Source organism: Coniosporium apollinis, assembly GCF_000281105.1.
Source record: "Coniosporium apollinis CBS 100218 chromosome Unknown supercont1.14, whole genome shotgun sequence".
NCBI classification, from domain to species: domain Eukaryota; kingdom Fungi; phylum Ascomycota; class Dothideomycetes; genus Coniosporium; species Coniosporium apollinis.
In genome coordinates, this window is record NW_006913276.1 from 341,100 (window position 1) to 360,629 (window position 19,530).

Here is a 19,530-nt window from a genome sequence, read left to right on the forward strand (position 1 = left end):
ATCTTATGAATGCGTTGCCGTATTGGAAGCCACTCGTGGACATCAAGGCAGATAACCGAAACGCAGTTTCCAGACATGTCACTGCAGTAGGAGAGCTGAACTGCTGAAAATGATTGTGCTTTCTGTTGCAAGAGATTGGGTTTAGCTGCCTCTTGAGTAACAATATCATAAGTGCACTTCTTTCCGCAAATCTGGGGTTTAACAAGCTAGAGCATAGATGCAGCAAAAAACTTTTTCAGACATCCCTTCCCCCCTCAGACTCCGAGCTGAAAGAGTTCAGATGCAGCCTTTTCATCATCTTCAACCAGAAGCTGTCTCCCGTCCTCGTTTTCTCTCCCTGCTGCGCTTCAGCAGCCAAGGCCTCTCGCTCCTTCTCCGCCGAATCACTTTTATCCTTTTCGGCTTCCTCTCTCTTCTTCGCCTGGCCAGGATGCAGCAGTTTTTGCTTGTGGTCAGCTAGGTGTTGTTTGCCATGCTTAATCTTCTTTCTGGCCCTCTTGTAGCCCTCCAGACCGATCAAAACAGCATAGCTCCTCGATACAGAGACTCGTGACATGTCAACGCCAGCGTCCTTCAGCGAGTGGACGAACGCGCGAAAGTTCTTAGTTGGAGGTCTGTAATGCCCGCTCAAGGGTGATAGCTTTCTCAGTTGGCCATCTTTGATCTTGATGAGACCCGCTGCGGATATTCGGGCGCCGTGTAAGAAAGAGCTGTGTTGGAAGGTTCCTGACTGTTTAATACCTACATAGAGTCGAAAAGACGTGTCTGCAACGAAAATCCAACTGTTGGGCCGCACCGATTTACGTAAGAAATGGTCAAGTATGGCCGCTGGAGATGCATGCATGAATCTCCTCTTTCCCTTCCTTTTCCCAAGGTCATAGCTGACGTAACGGTCTCCGTCTTCCTCGCCTGCTGCCGAATGGCTTGAGCTTGATGAAGACGAGGATGTCGATGATGAAAACGTGCTTCGCCGCGATTGCGACGCTGCAGAGCCTCGAAACATTGGAGTGGGATCATCCTTCGGTACTACCCCGTTGATGCTGTCTTTCCACTCAGTGTCGGTACTAATCCTGAAGCCATTCTCTGCCCAGCAGAGTCTACCTTCCTCATCAATCTTGACCAGGTAGTGTAATCGCTCTTCTCGCGACAAGTACCGAACCTGTTCTCTGTCAAGTTTTTCGCGGGATACAGTAGGCAGCTCTAAGTGCCGGCCTTGGCCGCGGTCGAGCCAATAAAAGAAGTTCTCGTTCGTATCAGCTTTCTTCCATTCCTCGTGGTATGCGCGCAGATTCGCGCCATGGCGGTGCTTGAGGTCCACCATTTCAAGAAAATATTGCAGGTCCATTATCTTAGCGGACTTCTCCCGCTCCCTCTTCAGTTCGAGCTTGCGCTGCCGACGCTTCTCTAATTCTTCAGCTGTTATGTCCTCCGTCTCAGACTCGCCGCTAGTATCGTCTTCGCCAGCTCGTCGAGCAATGTAGCCTATGCGCTTCCAGTTCTGTCTTGCTGCATCTGAGTTCCTTCTAGCTTGATCAAGGGTTGGTGGTGTCAGACTTGATCGCTTTCTCCGTGATATCGGCCTAGTGTAATTCCTGTACCGAGCTGTTCATATGCTATCAGCGCGTGCTTGTTGATTTGGGGTTGGCAGGATGGTCCAACCTTCCTTAACTGCCTGACACCGGATCAGCTACAGTGAAATCGTCGGCATAGCGGCGTAGCGGCATCATCCGTACCTCAAGCCATCGCGTTGAGGGATCTAAGCCGAGTCCCTGTAGTTGTCTCCGTTCCCGATAACCTCTGTAGTTGCGCTGAATCGTTTCCGCTGCTGCCGCTTCCGCGTCGCGCTGCATGCTAGAGCTCTTGCTGTCCACATCTCCGCATTCTGTGTCCTGCTTAGTAGCTACGTCTGCAGTTCGCTCTTGCGAGAGCGCTTCAGAGGACATTGGGAGAAGCTTGCTATTGCAGCTTCGGACACTGCGGGTGATGGTTTGGTGGGGCTCGCGCAAGGATTTCGGGGAAATCGCGGAACCTTATTTTCTCAGTTCCTTGTCCACTCACGTGATACCTGATGAAGTTGAACACCTTGGGCAACCTTGAATGGTCTCTGTGGGGATGGAATAAACCTCGTGCAAAGGATGCTATTGAAGGTTGACGATCAATATGTCTCGGATATTGATGAGTGTGTCTATTACAAAATACCACGACTGACATCGCTTGTCGCTATGGAGCCTCCCATCGATTAAAGGCTATCCGAAAAGTACGTTGCCGCACTGGAGGTGGATAGCGCAAGCGCAGTTCATGGCTTGAAGACATTCTTAAACGATCAAGGCACTAGAGTGCTACACTGCTGAACATCTTATGCTTTCCATCGCATGTGATCGCTCTCGTTGTTATACGATCCACATGAACATGAGTCCAGCTTAACCGTGAATTTGATACTGAACAGGCCACCAGCCAAGTTGCGGCAACGTACTTTTTGGATGGCCCTTGAATATGCGTGCAGGATATGAGCGTGGCCTGGTCTGGTATTTGAATGTTCTCTGTCCCAACCTCGAGCCTTTTTTTACTCTGGTGCCTGACGCGAGTTGTAACAGTATGCCGTGCAATATCTAACTTGATCTTATCCCATGCAGTCCCTAGCGTCGAATCATGAGAGACGGAAGACAGTTGAGTTAGGATGAGCCCTAATGACAGGGCAAAGCATTCAGAAGGCAGAAACGCAGTTGATGCGTATGATAGAACGTTCGTACGAAAACCCATTGGGTCAAAGTGCTCTAAGAACTAGGGATATTATGAATACGAGGACGGCTAATTTGCTACATGGCGCACAGCTGAGCAGATAAGCATTTGGAATAACATAATCTGACCTTGCTAGCTCTGCGGAGCATCGAGGGGAAAAGCGGCTCTTCGGTAGACTTCTCGAGGTGATCCTCTCGTTCCAAAGCTGAGCAAGAATAGGTCGGTAGCAGATCACGTGTAGACGCCTGAGATGTCCACTATCCGACGAGCAGAAAACCGAAAGGACAAGTGGAGGCCCTGCCTACCAGTCATCAGGAATCCAGGGCCCCGCGCACTACTGGTACTACGAAAGCATAAAATTGAAAGCACGACGTTGGTAGCACTGCCAAAAACACAGAATTGTGCTTGATCGTATTCTGTTTCAAAAGGCATACAATGCAAAGCGCGCATTGAAGCGTTACAGGGCTGAAGCGTCACGCAGTCCGTTAGTGTGCTACAAGATCAGAGACGTCTAGGATATTTAGCATTGGAGTTGCGACCGAGCTGGAGTTGCAACAACTGCAAGACGATCAAGGCCGATTCTGTTGGATCCATGATAGCAATTTCCTTGCTAAACCACCTGGAAGTCGGTGATAGATCCAAGATAGCTCAGACGTCTATTCCTTGAAGCCGTTCAACTACGGGATACCTTGTAGCACTCTATCATGTAATTTTAGTGTGGTGTTCCTGCCACCACAGGCCACCAGACGGGAACGAGTTGCAGTTCGCCAGCGCGCAAGCGATGTGCGAGACCTCCGATCCAAAGACCAGTCTCATTAGTAAAGCTTACTGGCATTGATTGCACCTGCTGGCATCCCATTGCATGGACAGAGTGCAAAGGCATAATAGCTGTTGTGGAAATATGGTTCAAATGTGGGCTGTTGCGATGAGCTGCGATTAAGGTTGATGGACGGGATGGGCATGTGGAAGCCACGTACGCGGGCGTCAAAAAAAGCGTCGCTGCGAACGTAACGGATCCCGTAGTAACTAATCACCGATGAGGTGAAATCAGTGTTTAGCCAGAGAAATAAAGGCAGCCGGCTTACCAGCGGCTATCCTAACATATTTAGGATCCAGGCTTTATGCGATGCTGGTAGTAGAACGTGTATAATGTCGATGATTTGTGATATTGGCAGTGTGCAAGGTGTTTGGGGTGGCACTTTTTTCGAGAGCGCGGTGAGCATGGGCCAACATCCCTGGCCTTCATTTGACCACACCTCACGCAGCAAGTCGTTGGACCTTCCAGCCTTCAACGCTTCTTGAATTCTTCCGCCTTACACTCGAGTGCAGATATCAGATAGACATCTTCTGCTTTAGTGACTGCAACAAGGAAGTTGTGGCGGCTTCTCAGCTCAGTTATTGCTATGTGATTGGTCTCGGCAGTGACCAGGCGCGGCAACGAGAGGAGGCAACACGTCGCTGATGGCCGCATCCGTCAAAGCCACTGAGTGCGTCCAGATACCGCGGAACGTGTCAGGCACGGCTGAGGATGGTAAAGGAGCCTGCAAAACCTTTTGCGCCGAGTCTTCGCAGAGAGATATTGTGTACTTAAACCAGGGGATCCTCAGGGCCATTGGGCAAGCAACTCTTGCTTGGTTGCTGCTGCACGAACAGGGCTAGAACAGAAGCCAGCACATCCGCGGATGCTCGAGGCTTGGTCCCCTCCGAAAAACGTGATGAGGAGATGCTCACGTCCGCATCAAGAGCTTTTGTCGCCTCGCCGTAAGCTTACGGATAGAGGGCGGTAGTGCATAGGCAGCCAAATGCTGGCTTCATGAGATGGCAGTGTTTCGAATCGATGGCGCTCCCAAGGCCAACTGCGGCGACACTGCCGTGCATTTGGTGCTGTCAAACCTCTGGAAACCCCCTGCGGTTTTGAGGACGCTAGTCAGGGGCCTTGGCGGGCCGCTCAGTCGGACTCCAGCGCAGCGTCACTTCTGCGGGCTTGGCTCCCTGGTCCCTGAGGTGGGCGTTGTTCTCTCTAAGGGCGAGTTGCCCACTCCACGCCCACTCCATTCCTTCTCTTCACCACGCCGAACCGCCTCGCCCATACTGCCTACGCTGGCCGCCACACCTACGCTCATCAAACCCGTGCCCAAATCTGCCATCACGCGTACAACAACGCGAGAATATTTTGAGCGCTGTAATTGCATGAAGTTTCGAATGGGCCAGCGCGGCAGTGCAAAGCCTCCGATGGTGTCCTGATATCCGACTCCACGCCGTTCGTCCTTGCCACTTTGCCGTGCCCATCGCGGCGACGCTGGCAGTCAGCTTCGTTGCAAAGAGCCACTTGTGACTGCGGGTGTATATTGTATTCTCCATGGTCGATGCGCAGGACGATGGAGGCTTTCGTGCCATAAATGCAGGAAACTACTCGAGCATGGCAGGCTCATCAGGAACGCCGGGCATACCCGATGTGGAAGCTGCGCCTGAAAAATCAGCGCCAGTCGTCCCCGCGCCTACGCACGATGGTTCGCCCACCGACGCTCTTTCACAGGTCCAAGAGATATCATTGGCGTCCGTGACCAACCTTTCACCGCCCATGGGCGTCTCCGCGCAGCCTTCTTCGCAGGCTACAACAACAACGGAACAGCCATCGCGGCCGCATTCAACGCTACCAACAGCCATGGCCTTGACTTCTTCAGCTCCTCCGGCGCAGGATGCTGGTTCAGCTGCCCAGCTTCCGACATACGGAACGCGGTCGCGGAACCGTCCTGGCAAACCCCGTATAAACTACGCTGAAGATGCGGACGTTGACTTCGAGTACTCAGTGCCAGCAATTAACACTACGGTCGAGCGGCACACGTCCTCTTCAGAGCGTACCTCTCGAAGCCCACTCACCGGCGATAGCAGGCAGTCCCCGACGGTCAGCAGTACAAAAAATTCGGTAGCTGGCATGCTGAAGGGCGTGCAGAAGGTCTTCCCGCAGTTATCGAAAGAGTCTCCGATTCCAGGCATGTCAACATTCTCGGCGAACCCCAATGGCCATACGCCGCCAACGGCGCCCAAGAAGCGCAAGAACGCGGCCAATCATGGCAACCATACTGGTCAGACCACTAGTGTAGCGAGTGCACACTTGTCTGCCAAACGGACACCGTTTATGCAGGCGCTTTCTGGCCCTCGGGAAACGAACATGCTTACTTTCGAAAAGAGCAAAGCAATTCTCAAAAATGGCAAACTGGTCGCGGACGATGGTACCATCGTGGCTGTCAACGGTAAGTAATGTTTCAAATACCGCTTCGCCAACAAATTGCATACACAGCCTTTTCTTGCCTTCTGGGGATGGATTTCGACTTCTTATTCCTAACTTGAGCAGATACCGTATACTTGGTTTGCGAGCCCCCGGGAGATCCATATTACCTATGTCGCATTATGGAGTTCATCTGCGCTGAGGGCGACAAAACGTCGTCACCTGTTACCTCATTACGCGTCAACTGGTTTTACCGGCCCAGGGACATCTCGAGATTTAGCAACGACACGCGTCTGGTCTATTGGACCATGCACTCAGATACTTGTCCGATCACATCGCTTCGCGGCAAATGTCGAATATTACACCGTAGCGAGATTGATGACCTGGAGGAGTACCGCAAGGCGAAAGACAGTTTCTGGTTCAACCAGTGTTTCGATCGTTTCATCCACCGCTATTACGAGGTAGTTCCTACGTCGCAGGTCATCAACGTACCTGAAAAGGTCAAAAAGGCTCTTGACGAGAATTGGAAATATATTGTAGTCGAGACGAACCGAATGAAGGAGTTAACTAGTGCCGTGAAGTCGTGTAAGCGCTGCGTTGGATACTGTGCAACGTGAGTTGGAATCACCATGCGATTTCAGGAGACCATACGTCTGACTACCCATTTTAGGAATGACTCTGTTGAATGCGCTGTGTGTCACAATACGTACCATATGGACTGTGTACGTCCTCCGCTCCTGAAGAAGCCCTCGAGGGGTTTCGCCTGGGCGTGTGGTCCCTGCAGTAGAGCGCAAGAACGCAAACTAGAGGCTCGTCGTACTCCAATCGTTGGAGACGTGACTCCGGATGGTGAGGAGGAGGAAGTCTTCGAAGAGGAAGAGGAAGACGCAGGAGCTCTAGTCCCGACCACGGCTCCAAGTCCGAGCGGTTCAGACATTCAGCCGGGAACTCAAGCGGAGCTTGCACTTGTGAAGATGTGGCCGGGACGATATCTTGGGATTCACTGTCGAGTCGAAGATGCTTTGCAGTACGATGACCGAGCTATCTATCCACGGGCGAGTTCGAGGCTGGGCCCTCGACACCAATCGAATGTAGACGATTGGTTTGGCAGACCTGTGGAGCTTGTCAAGCCGGTAGAAATCAAGAAGCGATATGTCAAAAGCACCAGCCACAAGAAAGACGCAAAGCTATCCAAGGAGACTGTTGCAGCGCTTGAGGCGGATCGAGCTGAGAAAGCCACGCGGCCAAAATGGGTGCAAGATGAACCTCCGGGGTATGTACAGCGCGGCGAGGACTATCCGAATAACGACCCAAGGAACACGGCGAAGCTCCTCTTCAAGATGCCTCCTGCCGGCGTTCATTCATCTAGAGGAGATGACGCGCCGGACGCGCCGGACGATCGCGAGGAACTTATGAAATCCTACATGGAGCGCGCGAAAGCGCTTGCCAAGGATGTAGGGGTTCACGAGTACTCCGTTGACTTTCTCGACAAGGCCGTACAATTGCTGCAAGAGAACAACTACAACGCTCAGGCAGCTCTCAAACAGCTGAAGAAAGTAGACCGCCACAAAGACCTGGGAATCCCTGAACCATCGAAAGAGGAGTTTAAAAGATTTGAGGAGGCCGTTGCAAAGTATGGTTCAGAGTGGCGACTTATTCGGCAGCACGTAAAGACAATGTCGCACGCCGACGTTGTGCGATTCTACTACATGTGGAAGAAGTCGCCAAAGGCTAGAGAGATCAAAGGTTCTCACAGTGGAAGAAAGATCAAAATCAAAAACATCGACACGGATACTGCATCAAGGTTGCTTGATGATGTTGCTGATGATCAGGACGACTCAGCTTTCGACAATGACAAGGCAGCAAGCCGAAAACGCGGCTTTCAATGTAAATTCTGTGAGACCAGACAATCCCGGCAGTGGCGCAGGGCGCCAGGAGTGGCCCCTGGACAAACTGTCCCTGGAGACAACAAGGGAACCAAGGACAAAAGCTCTGCTTTGGTGCTTGCGCTCTGCCAGCGCTGCGCTTACTTATGGAGGAAGTACGCAATCCAGTGGGAGGAGATAGAGGAGCTCACCAAGAAGGTCGCTCAAAGCGGCGGGAGAACCATCAAGAAGCGCTTCGACCAGGAACTCATCGACGCGGCATTCGCTTCCAAAGAAGAGAGGGAGATGGCCAATATCAATGCCAGACTCGACTATTCTGCCACGCCTCCTGTGATGTCCCAGTCGGATCTGGAACCGCCAAAGAAGAAGGCGAGGATGGCACCTGAGAAGCAAAGCACGCCACAAGCAGCACCCTCAGAACCGGTCCAAAAGCCGAAACCGCTACCTCCGCCAAGGCCGCCTACACCCCCTATCGTACCAGCGCTTCCAAAGTTTAGAGAGCTGCCCTGCCGCGTCTGTAAAGTGATGGGCACATCCGAAGAACCCACGATCATGTGCACAATCTGCAGACTCACAGTACACGGTCAATGCTACGGGGTTACGGACAGCCAACGTCCCAACAACAAGTGGCACTGCGATACATGCAGGAATGATAGGCAGGAAGTGGTCTCTTTCGTAAGCCTTCCTTTTCTTATAGATTCCATCTCAACGCTGACCCAACTCCGCAGAAATATGAATGCGTACTCTGTCCGGTCAAGCGCGTAGAGCAAGACCTTGTCGAGGCACCAAAGGTGTCGCACAAGAAGAAGACCGATAGGGAGCGCGAGAAGGAGAGACTTGAGAAAGAGCTGGCGACCAAGTTTGCTGAAGACTACCGTCAAGGCCAGCTCCAGAAAGGACGCCCAGACGTTCCGCGTGAACCGTTGAAGCGCACGGCCGACAACAACTGGGTCCACGTTCATTGCGCTGTGTGGACACCTGGCACATCTTTCAGTAATGCCGAGGCACTTGAGCTTGTGGAAGGCATTGGCTCCCCTCAGGTGCTAGCCATGTACGGCCATGGTCATGTCTGCAAGGTATGCAAAAGCGACCAGGGACCAATTACGAAGTGCAAAGATTGCGATTCGACTTTCCATATCGGTTGTGCGCATGTTGAGGACTACTCCTTCGGTTTCGACATCACGCCAGTTAAGAGCACCCGCCGCGACGCCGTAAGCACATTCACGCTAGGAACTGAGACTGGGTCGCTACACGCCGCCATCTGGTGCAAGGAGCACAAGAGTATCAAGACGATCGTCCACCCAGTCTTTGAGGTAGTCCCAGAATCTGGGCTCAACGCACTGCAGTTGTATGTGCAAAACTACAAGCAGGCCGATCTGACCTTGACTGGAACTGCGCGGAAGGCCAATCTAGTCGATCAGTCCACACGATCAGGCAGTTTCGCCCCTGCTCCAGCGACGACTGGAAACAACCGGCGAACCTCGACCGCGCAAACTGGGAACACTGCGCTTCGATCTCAGCGGCCATCGTCTGCTGGTCTCAAGCCTGAAGACCAGGAAAGCATGACTGGGATTGATGTCAGTCTTGTGGAGCGTCGCTGCGTTACCTGCAATATCGATGTTACGCCAAAGTGGTGGCGAGTCGATGAGTCGTCCAATACAGATGGAGTGGAAACGAAGCCAACTTCGTCGTCAGAAAATGCTCCTTCTGGAATCAACCCAGCCAACAGTATAGCAATGGAGCTGCGTGATCGTGATGTGGGCGGGAGCCACATACCGAACGGGCTCACTGATTATCAGGGTGACCCTTCACACACATCTCTTGACGCAGCTGCATCGGCGGCCGTACCAGCACTAGCTCCCTTGGAAAACGATACAGAGACAACCCAAGGCCAACCGGATACATTCATCTGCAACAAGTGCCACTGGAAGAAGCTTCACGAACCCGAACTTCAAGAAGCGAAGAGATCAGAATCTCAGGAGTCACTTGCACATCAGCCACCAGGATCGCCCCAACGCCTCTACCCTCCACCACAGCTGCCTTGGATACCTCCTGCCAATATACCACCACCGCCAGTTCATCCTCCTAGTTGGCCGAGCCACGGTCCGTCAATACTGAATGGAATCTCGACTTCTCCCCAACCTCTCGCGCACCCTCCGTTACAACAGCCGTACCATCTCTCTCTACACACACATCCTCCACCGAACGGCTATCCCTCATTTCCTCCACCCGGCGGCCCGCCTCCCGGCACAATGCGCGGTTCCCCCTTCCCACCCCCCCACCATCAGCCCGCGCCGCTGCATCTAAGCAATTCTCCCATGATAGGCGGGTTGCCGAACGGTATGCACTCACCACACATGCCGATGATTTCTCCAACGTACGGGCCGCCAACCTTACCACCTCGGAACACGGATAGTCCTTACTCGGCGTCTAGCGGTCCACATCTGCCACCGTTCGGCCATTCGCACGGAAGCCCAGCGCCTTTGAACACTCGGCCTTCGACCCCTCGAGACTCGGTCCTGAGCCAAAACGCTGATCGTCGCCCCATGGGTGGAGCTAGTGCTAGCCCATCTCTCTCGAATCTCCTTCATTAGATCGTCGGTGTTGTAACGTACGTTTTTGATGTGAGTAGGCAGCGAGAGTTTCTGTTGCACTTTGTGGGTTCGAAGCTAGGCGTACTATGGACCAAGATGCAACTCGGGGAGCAGGGACGGCCATTGTAGTGTGATGAAAGGACACATATCGTGTTGGATTTGAGCGGTTCGTGGAGTTTAGGATATGATACCACAGTCGGACTTCGGGACCTGCGTCTGTATTTTAGACCTAACTAGAAGTGGAAGATCGGGCAAAGTTGTGTCTTGTCTCGGGTTGTTTTTGCCCACTACCGTGGTGATTCCCAGCGAGCGTCGCTCGCGGTGTTGTGGCCGCGTGTCGGGGTTCTCGTGCGTGGCTTGGTGGCTTGCACACAGCCTCCCTTTCGGCTTCAGCTCCGGCGAATCTGGGCCTGTCTCGCTTCAACATTCAGCCTCCTCTTGAGCGCATCAACCTGTGCCTCCACGCCTACCGTCCCTTATCCTTTCATCTTCTACCCATCTCTTGTGCGCTACCTGCGAACTCATCTACTTGCGCGCCTTTCAATCTCCTGTACGAACTTGTAACCTGGGGCGTCCCGCTTCGCTCCTTGATCCTCCTTGCAGTGCCACCGATACGACACCTACATAGGGCAAACAACCAGAGCCGGGAGTGGCAACCCAAGGAAGAGCAGCACCCCTCAGCTTCAGTCGCATGCTTCTCACTTTACGACCGACCATGGCTCCCACAATCCTGGCCAAGCGGGAGTACTACGTTGATGCTTACGGCAACTACCAATTCGATTCGTGGTGGGACAGTCCTGTAAGCCCTCCCGCGAAACGACCACCGCTTGTGTCGTCGAACTCCATAGGAACACAGGCGCTGACAGATCTACTAGGCCGGATACACCGTCAAATACGTCGTCTTCGCCGCCATAGTCCTCTTCATCATCGTCTGGTTCGTCGGCGGCTACTACCATGCCCAGCGCCGGATGAAGAAGGGTCTCCCCCCGCTCGCATATCACCGAGTAAGCCCAGCTCCGATCAACCTGTCTGTCAAGAGTACGCGACACTAATACCGCGCAGTTCCTAGTCAACAGACGCCAACGCGCCCAATTCGACCCTACCTATCAACATCCTCAGCACCATTACACCGTCTACCCCCTCCATCGGCCGTACTATATGCAGCAACAGCAGAACGGCTATCAAATGCAAAACTACCCCGAGCCGCCACCACTCTACAGCCATGATGTTCCACCTGCGTACCAAGGCCCTCCGGGTGGCAGCAAGGCGAACCCGCAGCAGGAGTGGCATATACCTGCACCGGGACAAGAGTCAGGCGTGACCACACACGGCGGTCCCGCCGCCGAGAGCAGCTCAGCTAGCTATTCGCCGCCTTCGGGTGCGCCGATTGCGCCGGGCGGTAGTGCTGGTGGGCCAGCGCTTCCGGAGAGGGTGCATGCTGGGATGGGGAAGATCTTCAGGAGGAACTAGGTTTTCTGGAGAGACTGAGAAGTTTGCAACGGTCGGCTGTCTTACTGTGTCCTCTATGCGTCTTGTCTTAGGGGTTTCGGAGCTGGGTGGGTTTGTCTTGTGTTGCAAGCCGGGTCGGCGTCAGCATCGGCACAGCGTCTTATTGCTTTTGGGGCACGTCAACTGGGAGTTTGTCACGGAGGCTCGATTTCATGGCTGTACGCTTGAGTGATGTGTATTTATGACTACCCTAGGTCCATAGCGTCTGGATCATCTTCCCCTTCATCTTCTTCATGCACTCTATCCTCTTTCGCCGCGCCTGAACTGGTCCTATCCACGCCCTCGGGCGTTGTACCATTTGCAAGCTCACCATGAATACCATCAACCATATACGGCTCCGCATCCGGCAAATGCGGTACCTGCAGCCCCTGCCTTTCCCTCGCCCTTGCCCTTGCCTCAATAATCGCCTTACGCACACTGTCCTGCTCCCGCGGCACCGACAACGACTCAGGCACCTTATACAGCACGAGCTCGGTACTCCTGGGCTCCGGCGGCGGCCCCATGAGCACGTGCTTGGGTATCTGGTGCAGCTGTTTGTCGACGTCACGGATGAAGATGGGGGCCTCGTCGGAGTCGGAGGAGGAGAGCTCGGCGAGCTCGGCGTCTATGTCGTAGATGTATACTTTGTCTTTTGTATCCTCTAGCTGCATGGGCTCGGGGTCGGAGACTGAAGGCTGCGGTTTGGGGGTCGTGCGCGGGAGTTGCGCGGAGGCGGAGATGGGCGTGTACGGTGTGCCATTGGGCTCTGGATGGGCTGGTTAGATTCGCGAGTGGTGCGGAGAGGTGAGAGAGGGGTACGTACGGAGATTGAGCAAGTGAAACTTCTTCGTGAGTCGGTGGTCGCTGTCGAGGGTGTCGGGCGCCTTTCGCTTCATCTCGTTTGCTGACCGTTTCAATTCGGTGGACGACCCTCCGCCGCAGCTTCAGTCTTCGCTTTCCATTGACGTCAGAGGATGAGCCGCAACATCGCGCAGGGTCCGTAGCATTGGAAATTGCTGACTGCACAGCTGTGATCGCTCGGGTTGATGCCGGGGAGGCTGCTGTTTTCTGGCTGCAGAGCTGCTCGTTTGAGTCACTGCGGTGACTTCGCGTTCCAGTTGACCTCGAAATTTCTACGCAACACCAGCAGCTTCGCGAAGGCGCAACCTAGGCGCAAAACACACTACACAAGAGTTCCTCCTTCTCAGACCTACGCGCCCGGCCGTCTGCGCAGTATGGGGTCCACTTCTGAGAAGCCCGAGTGGGACGCTGTGCGCGTGCGGGATACCTTTCTGGATTACTTCAAGAAGAACGGCCACACATTCGGTGGGTTTATATCAGCCACTAAGAATGCGCAACTCCGTCTCTAGACAGACTAAACCTCTAACACGAGTCTATAGTCCCTTCCTCATCAGTCGTTCCTCACAATGATCCTACTCTACTTTTCGCAAATGCTGGCATGAACCAGTATAAGTCCATATTCCTTGGCACTGTAGATCCTCAGTCAGATTTCGCTCAGTTGAAGCGCGCCGTTAACACCCAGAAGGTAGTTCGTCCTGGTGTTATTAAAACGCTCTCTAACAACTATGCTTAGTGCATTCGTGCAGGCGGCAAACACAATGTATGTCCGTTCACTCGTTCTAATATGCGCCGTGACTCACACGTGACAGGATCTCGACGATGTGGGGAAAGACAGCTATCACCACGTAAGTAAAAGAAATCAAGTCTCTGCGGAGAGACATTGCTGATCTTTGGTAGACATTCTTCGAGATGCTGGGAAACTGGAGCTTTGGCGACTATTTTAAGAAAGAGGCCATAAACTTCTCCTGGGAACTCCTCACCAAAGTCTACGGCCTAGAACCTGATAGGCTCTATGTCACATACTTTGAGGGTCACGCACCTGGCGGCCTTGAGCCAGATACCGAAGCAAAGGAGCTATGGAGATCCGTTGGCGTCGCTGAAGACCATATCCTCCCCGGCAACATGAAGGACAACTTCTGGGAAATGGGTGACCAAGGCCCCTGCGGACCGTGCAGTGAGGTCCACTACGACCGAATAGGCGGACGGAACGCTGCACACCTCGTCAACCAAGATGACCCGAACGTGCTCGAGATATGGAACAACGTCTTCATACAGTACAACCGGGAGCCCGACAAATCCCTGAAGTCGCTACCCAACAAGCACGTCGATACAGGCATGGGCTTCGAGAGGCTGGTTTCAGTGCTACAGAATAAGATGTCGAACTATGACACCGACGTTTTCACGCCTCTTTTCAAGACTATACAGGACATTACCGGCGCAAGAGAATACCGAGGGAAATTTGGCGCCGAAGATCCAGACGGTATTGATACCGCCTACCGCGTTGTCGCAGATCATGTGCGGTTGCTCACATTCGCCATCTCTGACGGAGGCGTGCCGGACAACGTAGGACGCGGATACGTGGTTCGTAGAGTGCTCCGAAGAGGCGCTCGGTATGCGCGCAAATACTTCAGCACAGACATTGGCAACTTCTTCTCCAGAATCGTGCCAGCGCTAGTGCAGCAGATGGGCGACATGTTCCCAGAGATCAGGAAGAAGGAGCAGGATGTCAAAGAGATCCTGGATGAGGAAGAGCTTTCCTTTGCTAAGACTTTGGATCGTGGCGAGGCTCAGTTCGAGAAGTACGCCCAGAGGTGCAAGGTGCATGACTCGACTGCTTTATCTGGCGAGGACGTATGGAGATTGTACGACACGTACGGGTTTCCAGTCGACCTTACCAAGATCATGGCCGAGGAAAGGGGACTCACGATCAACGACGAAGAGGTTGCGGAAGCGCAAGCAAAGGCCAGAGAAGCTAGCAAAGGCGAGAAGAAGGCTGCTGCTGACCTGGTCAAGCTGGATGTGCACGATCTGAATGCGTTGGAGAAGATGAACGACGTGCCGAAGACCGACGATTCAGCCAAGTTTGGCAGGAGCAACATCACAGCTCAAATCAAGGCGATCTACCACAACCGAAAGTTCTTGTCTAACACAAAGGACTTCCCTGATGGCGAGCAGTTTGGCCTCATCCTCGACCGCACGAACTTCTACGCCGAGCAAGGTGGACAGGAGAACGACAACGGCAAAATCCTTATCGATGGTGTTGCGGAGGTTGACGTGCAGAATGTGCAGCAGTATGCTGGCTACGTCCTACATACTGGCTTCATGAGCTATGGTGCGTTTTCCGTTGGAGATGAGGTGATCTGCGAATATGACGAGCTGCGGCGGCACCCTATCCGCAACAACCACACCGGTACACACGTCCTCAACTACGCCCTCCGAGAAGTACTTGGTGACGAGGTCGATCAGAAAGGCTCGCTCGTTGCGCCGGAGAAACTCCGCTTCGACTTCTCTCACAAGTCAGGCATATCAGACGCGGATCTCAAGACGATCGAAGACATCTCATCAGACTACATCCGCAAGAACGCTACCGTGTACGCCAAGGATGTACCCCTGGCCACCGCGCGCAACATCAAAGGCGTGCGCGCCGTCTTCGGCGAGACATACCCGGATCCCGTTCGTGTCGTTTCTGTCGGCGTGCCCGTCGACGAGCTCCTCACGGACGTCCAGAACGATGCCTGGCGCAAGGTCAGCATCGAGTTCTGCGGCGGCACGCACGTCGACAAGACGGGCGAGATCAAGGAGCTCATCATCACCGAGGAGAGCGGCATCGCAAAGGGCATCCGGCGTATCATTGCCGTCACGGGCCAAGCGGCATACGAGGTCCAGCGCGTCGCTGCCGAGTTCTCGGACCAGCTGGCCAAGCTGGAGAAGATGCCGTTTAGCGCCGAGAAAGAGCAGCAGGCGAAGGAGACGCAGATGCAGCTGAACAAGCTGTCCATCTCCGCGGTCACGAAGTCACAGTTCAGGACAAGGAACGAGAAGATCCAGAAGAGCATCCTGGCTGAGCAGAAGGGCGCTGCGAAGGCGGAGCAGAAGCGTGTCCTTGACGCTATCAACGACTACTTCAGCAAGAACCCGGACAAGCGGTACTACATCGACACTTTGCCCTATTCCAGCAACGTGGGTAAGTCCATCAGCGAGGCGATCAAGACTGTGTCTACGAAGGGCAAGGAAAAGACGGTCTACCTCTTCGCTGCGGACGAGAAGGAAGGTAAGGTCGTGCACGGATGCCATGTCGGAGAAGTGAGTATACCCACTGTCACGAATGTGGACCTCTTGCTGACTGTGTTACAGTACTTGGGCGCTCAAGGAGCGACTGCTAGTGACTGGGCAAACCAGGTCGCCAGCGCTGTGGGCGGGAAGGCCGGTGGCAAGGGCGCGACAAGCGTGGGCCAAGGCACGAATGCTGACAAGGTCGATGAGGGTGTTGAGCTTGCGAGGAAGTATTTGGAGAAGTTCAAGATCTGAGATGGATTCGTGTGCGAGGAGCTGCATAGAAACAGGCGCCGGGTACTTTATTCTGCGGAGGACTTGTGGTTTCAAGCATCTGGACTGATCGGTTGTCACCCATTTGTTGCTCAGACTATGTAAATTCTGACATGGACTGAGTAATTGGAGATGCTAGCAGTATCAGAATATCACAATCAGCGCCCTGGAAGTAGATATGGTAGACTGAACAACAGATGTATGTGTGCCTACTCTCGCTGCGCACGGAACTTTACGTCCACCAAAATGCATTTACAGCTGTCAATCCTACCTGAATCCCGCTCCCTGTGATAGTTTCTCGTCGTCATAAGCCCGCCTGAGTAGGACAACACACACTTCTGTCTCGGTCTCGGAGCTCCACGGAGTCTTCAGTCACGAAGTCTCTCACGGCAGTTGCAACGGTCAAGCGGGCCGATAGCGCATCGTGGCTTGTGCTAGTGAGCACACGTGCTGGGCCAGGGTGATCTTCCTCCAATTTAACTGTTGACGCCAAAACGCCGGGGATGATGGGCATCAAGGTGCTTCTGTAACCGATGGCGCAGGGCGGATTGGTGCTCCCAGCGCTCCTTGCTTTTGTCCGTCTTGAGGCAGTGACCAGTATCTCGGTCAGTTCGTGGAGTACCAGAACTGATCCAGCCGCATCGTTCATGCGATGGGATGGAGAGACCTCTGCCCTCCACTCTGGTCAACGGAAGCAGGCGCTGCGGCGCCGTCTGCCGGCATCGAGACACGGCGCCAAAGTGCGGTGCTTCTCCGCGCCCTTCCAAGGTTGTTTCGCGCCGGTTCGTCAAGTTGAAACAGGAGCTTCGGCCATTGGTTGTCTCTCCGCACCCCCTGAACAAAACATCCTGGATGGCGAGTGTTGTGCAGACGGCCGGGCCCAACCTGCAGTCCTGGCGTCTGATGCCTGCCGGTTTCTGCTCAACCGCCGTGCCGCCTTGCTGGCTTTTCCCTCACTCCTGTTCCGTTTCTGCTGATGTTTCCCTCGCTCCCTTCTTTATTCCCAGCGTCTCTCTTTTCGCTCGGTTGAACTCATCCGCTCTCTTGCAGCATTTCTGTCATCGCGAAACTGGTTGTTCGCTCCTTACGACAGCTGGAATCCGCACATTCTTTCGACATTTGCCAGTTACAGACCCGACCCTCCTTCACCCGCAAAAAAACGGACTACTTTCGCTGCAAGCCAGTGACCAAAAAGGCAGTTCACTTTCCACGGCACTTCGTCAGCCGATACATTCAGTTCACTTCCAACCATTTCGCTTTAGCGGTTGCCTTAAGCTGCACCGTCACCGACTTTCCGTCTGTTACACGCCGACCCGAAAATCACATCGTGACCCTACTGGTGCCACGAGCGCTACCTTCGGTGTTGCACTTTACATCCACGAGCCACGGTCCAGCAAACTCGCCAGTCAGCTGCAGAGCGCACCGAGCACACCACTACACCTTCGAGAAGAACCCCGCTTTCAGCCTTTCCCGCACCCACTGATACCGGTTCCCCCACAGTGTTCCGTGGTTGGCTCTGCTTGGCTTCGATTCGTCTCAACATTTATCAATATTGATCGAGCCTTCCAACACCATCCGCAATGTCTCTCATGCGAGCACTCACGAAGCGCTCAAAGCGCCCTGAGGTCTCTCCGCCGTCACCCACGCGTGCAGGTTCCGTCAGAAAGCCAGGCCAGAGCATCGACAGGAGCAAGATCTCTTCACCAGTCGCACTAATCTCATCTACCAGTGCGCTGTCCTACGATGCGCCAGACATTGCGACCATGCGCCACGTATCCCCCTCTTCGACGTCCACGGTATCGTCCCGCAGCTCAGTAAATGACTCCGACGCTTCTTCGACCTCCAACCGGTCGCTCGAGACTCTCACGGATGCATCTTCAGTCGACTCGCCGCCTCCGTCGCCGAACCACCTATCATGCTACTTCGAGGCCGCCAACCCTCCAGTGACAAAAACCGTCCGCCGGTCGCAGTCTTCAGTCAGCTTCCGCGAGAAGACTGTGTCCGTAGAGAACGCATTAGCGCCCGCTATTCCTCAGCGCGCCTTGTCCCACAGCAAGAAGGCCCACGAGCAACTGGCGCGCAAGCGATCGCTACAGCACATGAAAACCTCCAGCATGGACTCCCTGCAGCGGACATCCTATGAATACCGGGCTTCGCGCGAACCGCGTATCGCATCGATCGACATGTTCATGGGCAGCATCGAGCCGCATCATCCATTTGGCAAGGAACTCGAGCAGCTGGACGAGGTTGCTGAGGAGTTCACCAGCACGCTCAGAGAGGCTGAGATGGACGAAGACACCAGGATCATACAGCAGAAGGGCCTGATGAGATTCTGCGCAGCCGACTACATGATGGAGATCCAGCCACTGTTCACAGACATGTTCGGCACAGCTCAGCATGGACCCGAAGTCGCCTGGATATAGGTGGAGCGAACCAGAACTACTGGTAGGAACTGGTTTCCTTGAAACGACGTCTCAAGGGACACTTGCGTCTTCGGACGACCTTCGTGTGCATACTTTCTCTCCATTCCTTTTGTGGTTAGTTCACGTGCTCTGAGTTAAGGCTGGGTTGGAAGGTCTGGAGTTTTACTGGCAGTAGGAGGACACCTGGGAGGACGATTTCCTCCGTACACTCATTTGACGACCATACACGAAAGGACGGGAGGGATCTACTTTGGCTTTGGCAGTTGTCCCAACATCGGGAGTGCCCATTTGATTGTATTTACTGTCAATATTCTGCCGTCTTAACAGCTTCAAAACGCGCTACCTCTATATCTGCTCCCGAAGACCCTGCATCAGTGGAAATTGAAGTACCTTGCGCCACTATGCACTTCCAATGCTTATATGCAGATGCACACGCTGTCCGATGGTTCGTCTCAGGTCACTCCCTGCACGCCCTGCATCCTGATGCATGCTCGGATCATGTGGGGTGCTCGCCTCGGCCGCCTGACGACGACGGGTCAATCCAGTGAATGCAGTTGTTTATGCGACGGTCAGAACATGACGATAAGGTACTGGCGAAGCTGAATACAGGTCCAAGGCAGCCTCAGGTTCCAGTGACAGCGCTCGAGATCCGCGGTGTGGCCCAAGGCTCGGGGCACTTAGTCATTGCCGCATCCTTTCCTACTAAAATGCGGCAGAGATGCGGCAACGTCTAAGTGCACTGAGCCTTGGCCGTTGGAGACGGG

The 19,530-nt window shown here is 54.0% G+C and overlaps 6 protein-coding genes across 6 annotated transcripts; 4 read left to right on the forward strand and 2 right to left on the reverse strand.

Annotated features, from left to right (window-relative positions):
• Window positions 1–235: 235 nt before the first annotated feature.
• W97_03493 (uncharacterized protein) lies at window positions 236–1,943 on the reverse strand (the record flags this gene model as incomplete). Its single annotated transcript, XM_007781389.1, has 3 exons — window positions 236–1,602; window positions 1,660–1,672; window positions 1,734–1,943. 3 exons carry the CDS (start codon window positions 1,941–1,943, stop codon window positions 236–238), a joined length of 1,590 nt encoding a protein of 529 aa, XP_007779579.1.
• A 3,215-nt stretch (window positions 1,944–5,158) lies between these two features.
• W97_03494 (uncharacterized protein) lies at window positions 5,159–10,448 on the forward strand (the record flags this gene model as incomplete). Its single annotated transcript, XM_007781390.1, has 4 exons — window positions 5,159–5,993; window positions 6,092–6,581; window positions 6,639–8,529; window positions 8,583–10,448. 4 exons carry the CDS (start codon window positions 5,159–5,161, stop codon window positions 10,446–10,448), a joined length of 5,082 nt encoding a protein of 1,693 aa, XP_007779580.1.
• A 715-nt stretch (window positions 10,449–11,163) lies between these two features.
• On the forward strand, window positions 11,164–11,918 carry W97_03495 (uncharacterized protein; the record flags this gene model as incomplete). Its single annotated transcript, XM_007781391.1, has 3 exons — window positions 11,164–11,247; window positions 11,324–11,452; window positions 11,511–11,918. The coding sequence occupies 3 exons, from the start codon at window positions 11,164–11,166 to the stop codon at window positions 11,916–11,918; spliced, it is 621 nt and encodes a 206-aa protein (XP_007779581.1).
• Window positions 11,919–12,142: 224 nt separating this feature from the next.
• Window positions 12,143–12,832, reverse strand: W97_03496 (uncharacterized protein; the record flags this gene model as incomplete). The annotated part of the gene is made up of 2 exons (XM_007781392.1): window positions 12,143–12,702; window positions 12,760–12,832. The coding sequence occupies 2 exons, from the start codon at window positions 12,830–12,832 to the stop codon at window positions 12,143–12,145; spliced, it is 633 nt and encodes a 210-aa protein (XP_007779582.1).
• A 339-nt stretch (window positions 12,833–13,171) lies between these two features.
• On the forward strand, window positions 13,172–16,325 carry W97_03497 (alanyl-tRNA synthetase; the record flags this gene model as incomplete). Its single annotated transcript, XM_007781393.1, has 6 exons — window positions 13,172–13,262; window positions 13,337–13,482; window positions 13,531–13,557; window positions 13,607–13,642; window positions 13,695–16,100; window positions 16,152–16,325. 6 exons carry the CDS (start codon window positions 13,172–13,174, stop codon window positions 16,323–16,325), a joined length of 2,880 nt encoding a protein of 959 aa, XP_007779583.1.
• A 1,598-nt stretch (window positions 16,326–17,923) lies between these two features.
• On the forward strand, window positions 17,924–18,766 carry W97_03498 (uncharacterized protein; the record flags this gene model as incomplete). The annotated part of the gene is made up of 1 exon (XM_007781394.1): window positions 17,924–18,766. One exon carries the CDS (start codon window positions 17,924–17,926, stop codon window positions 18,764–18,766), a length of 843 nt encoding a protein of 280 aa, XP_007779584.1.
• Window positions 18,767–19,530: the final 764 nt, after the last annotated feature.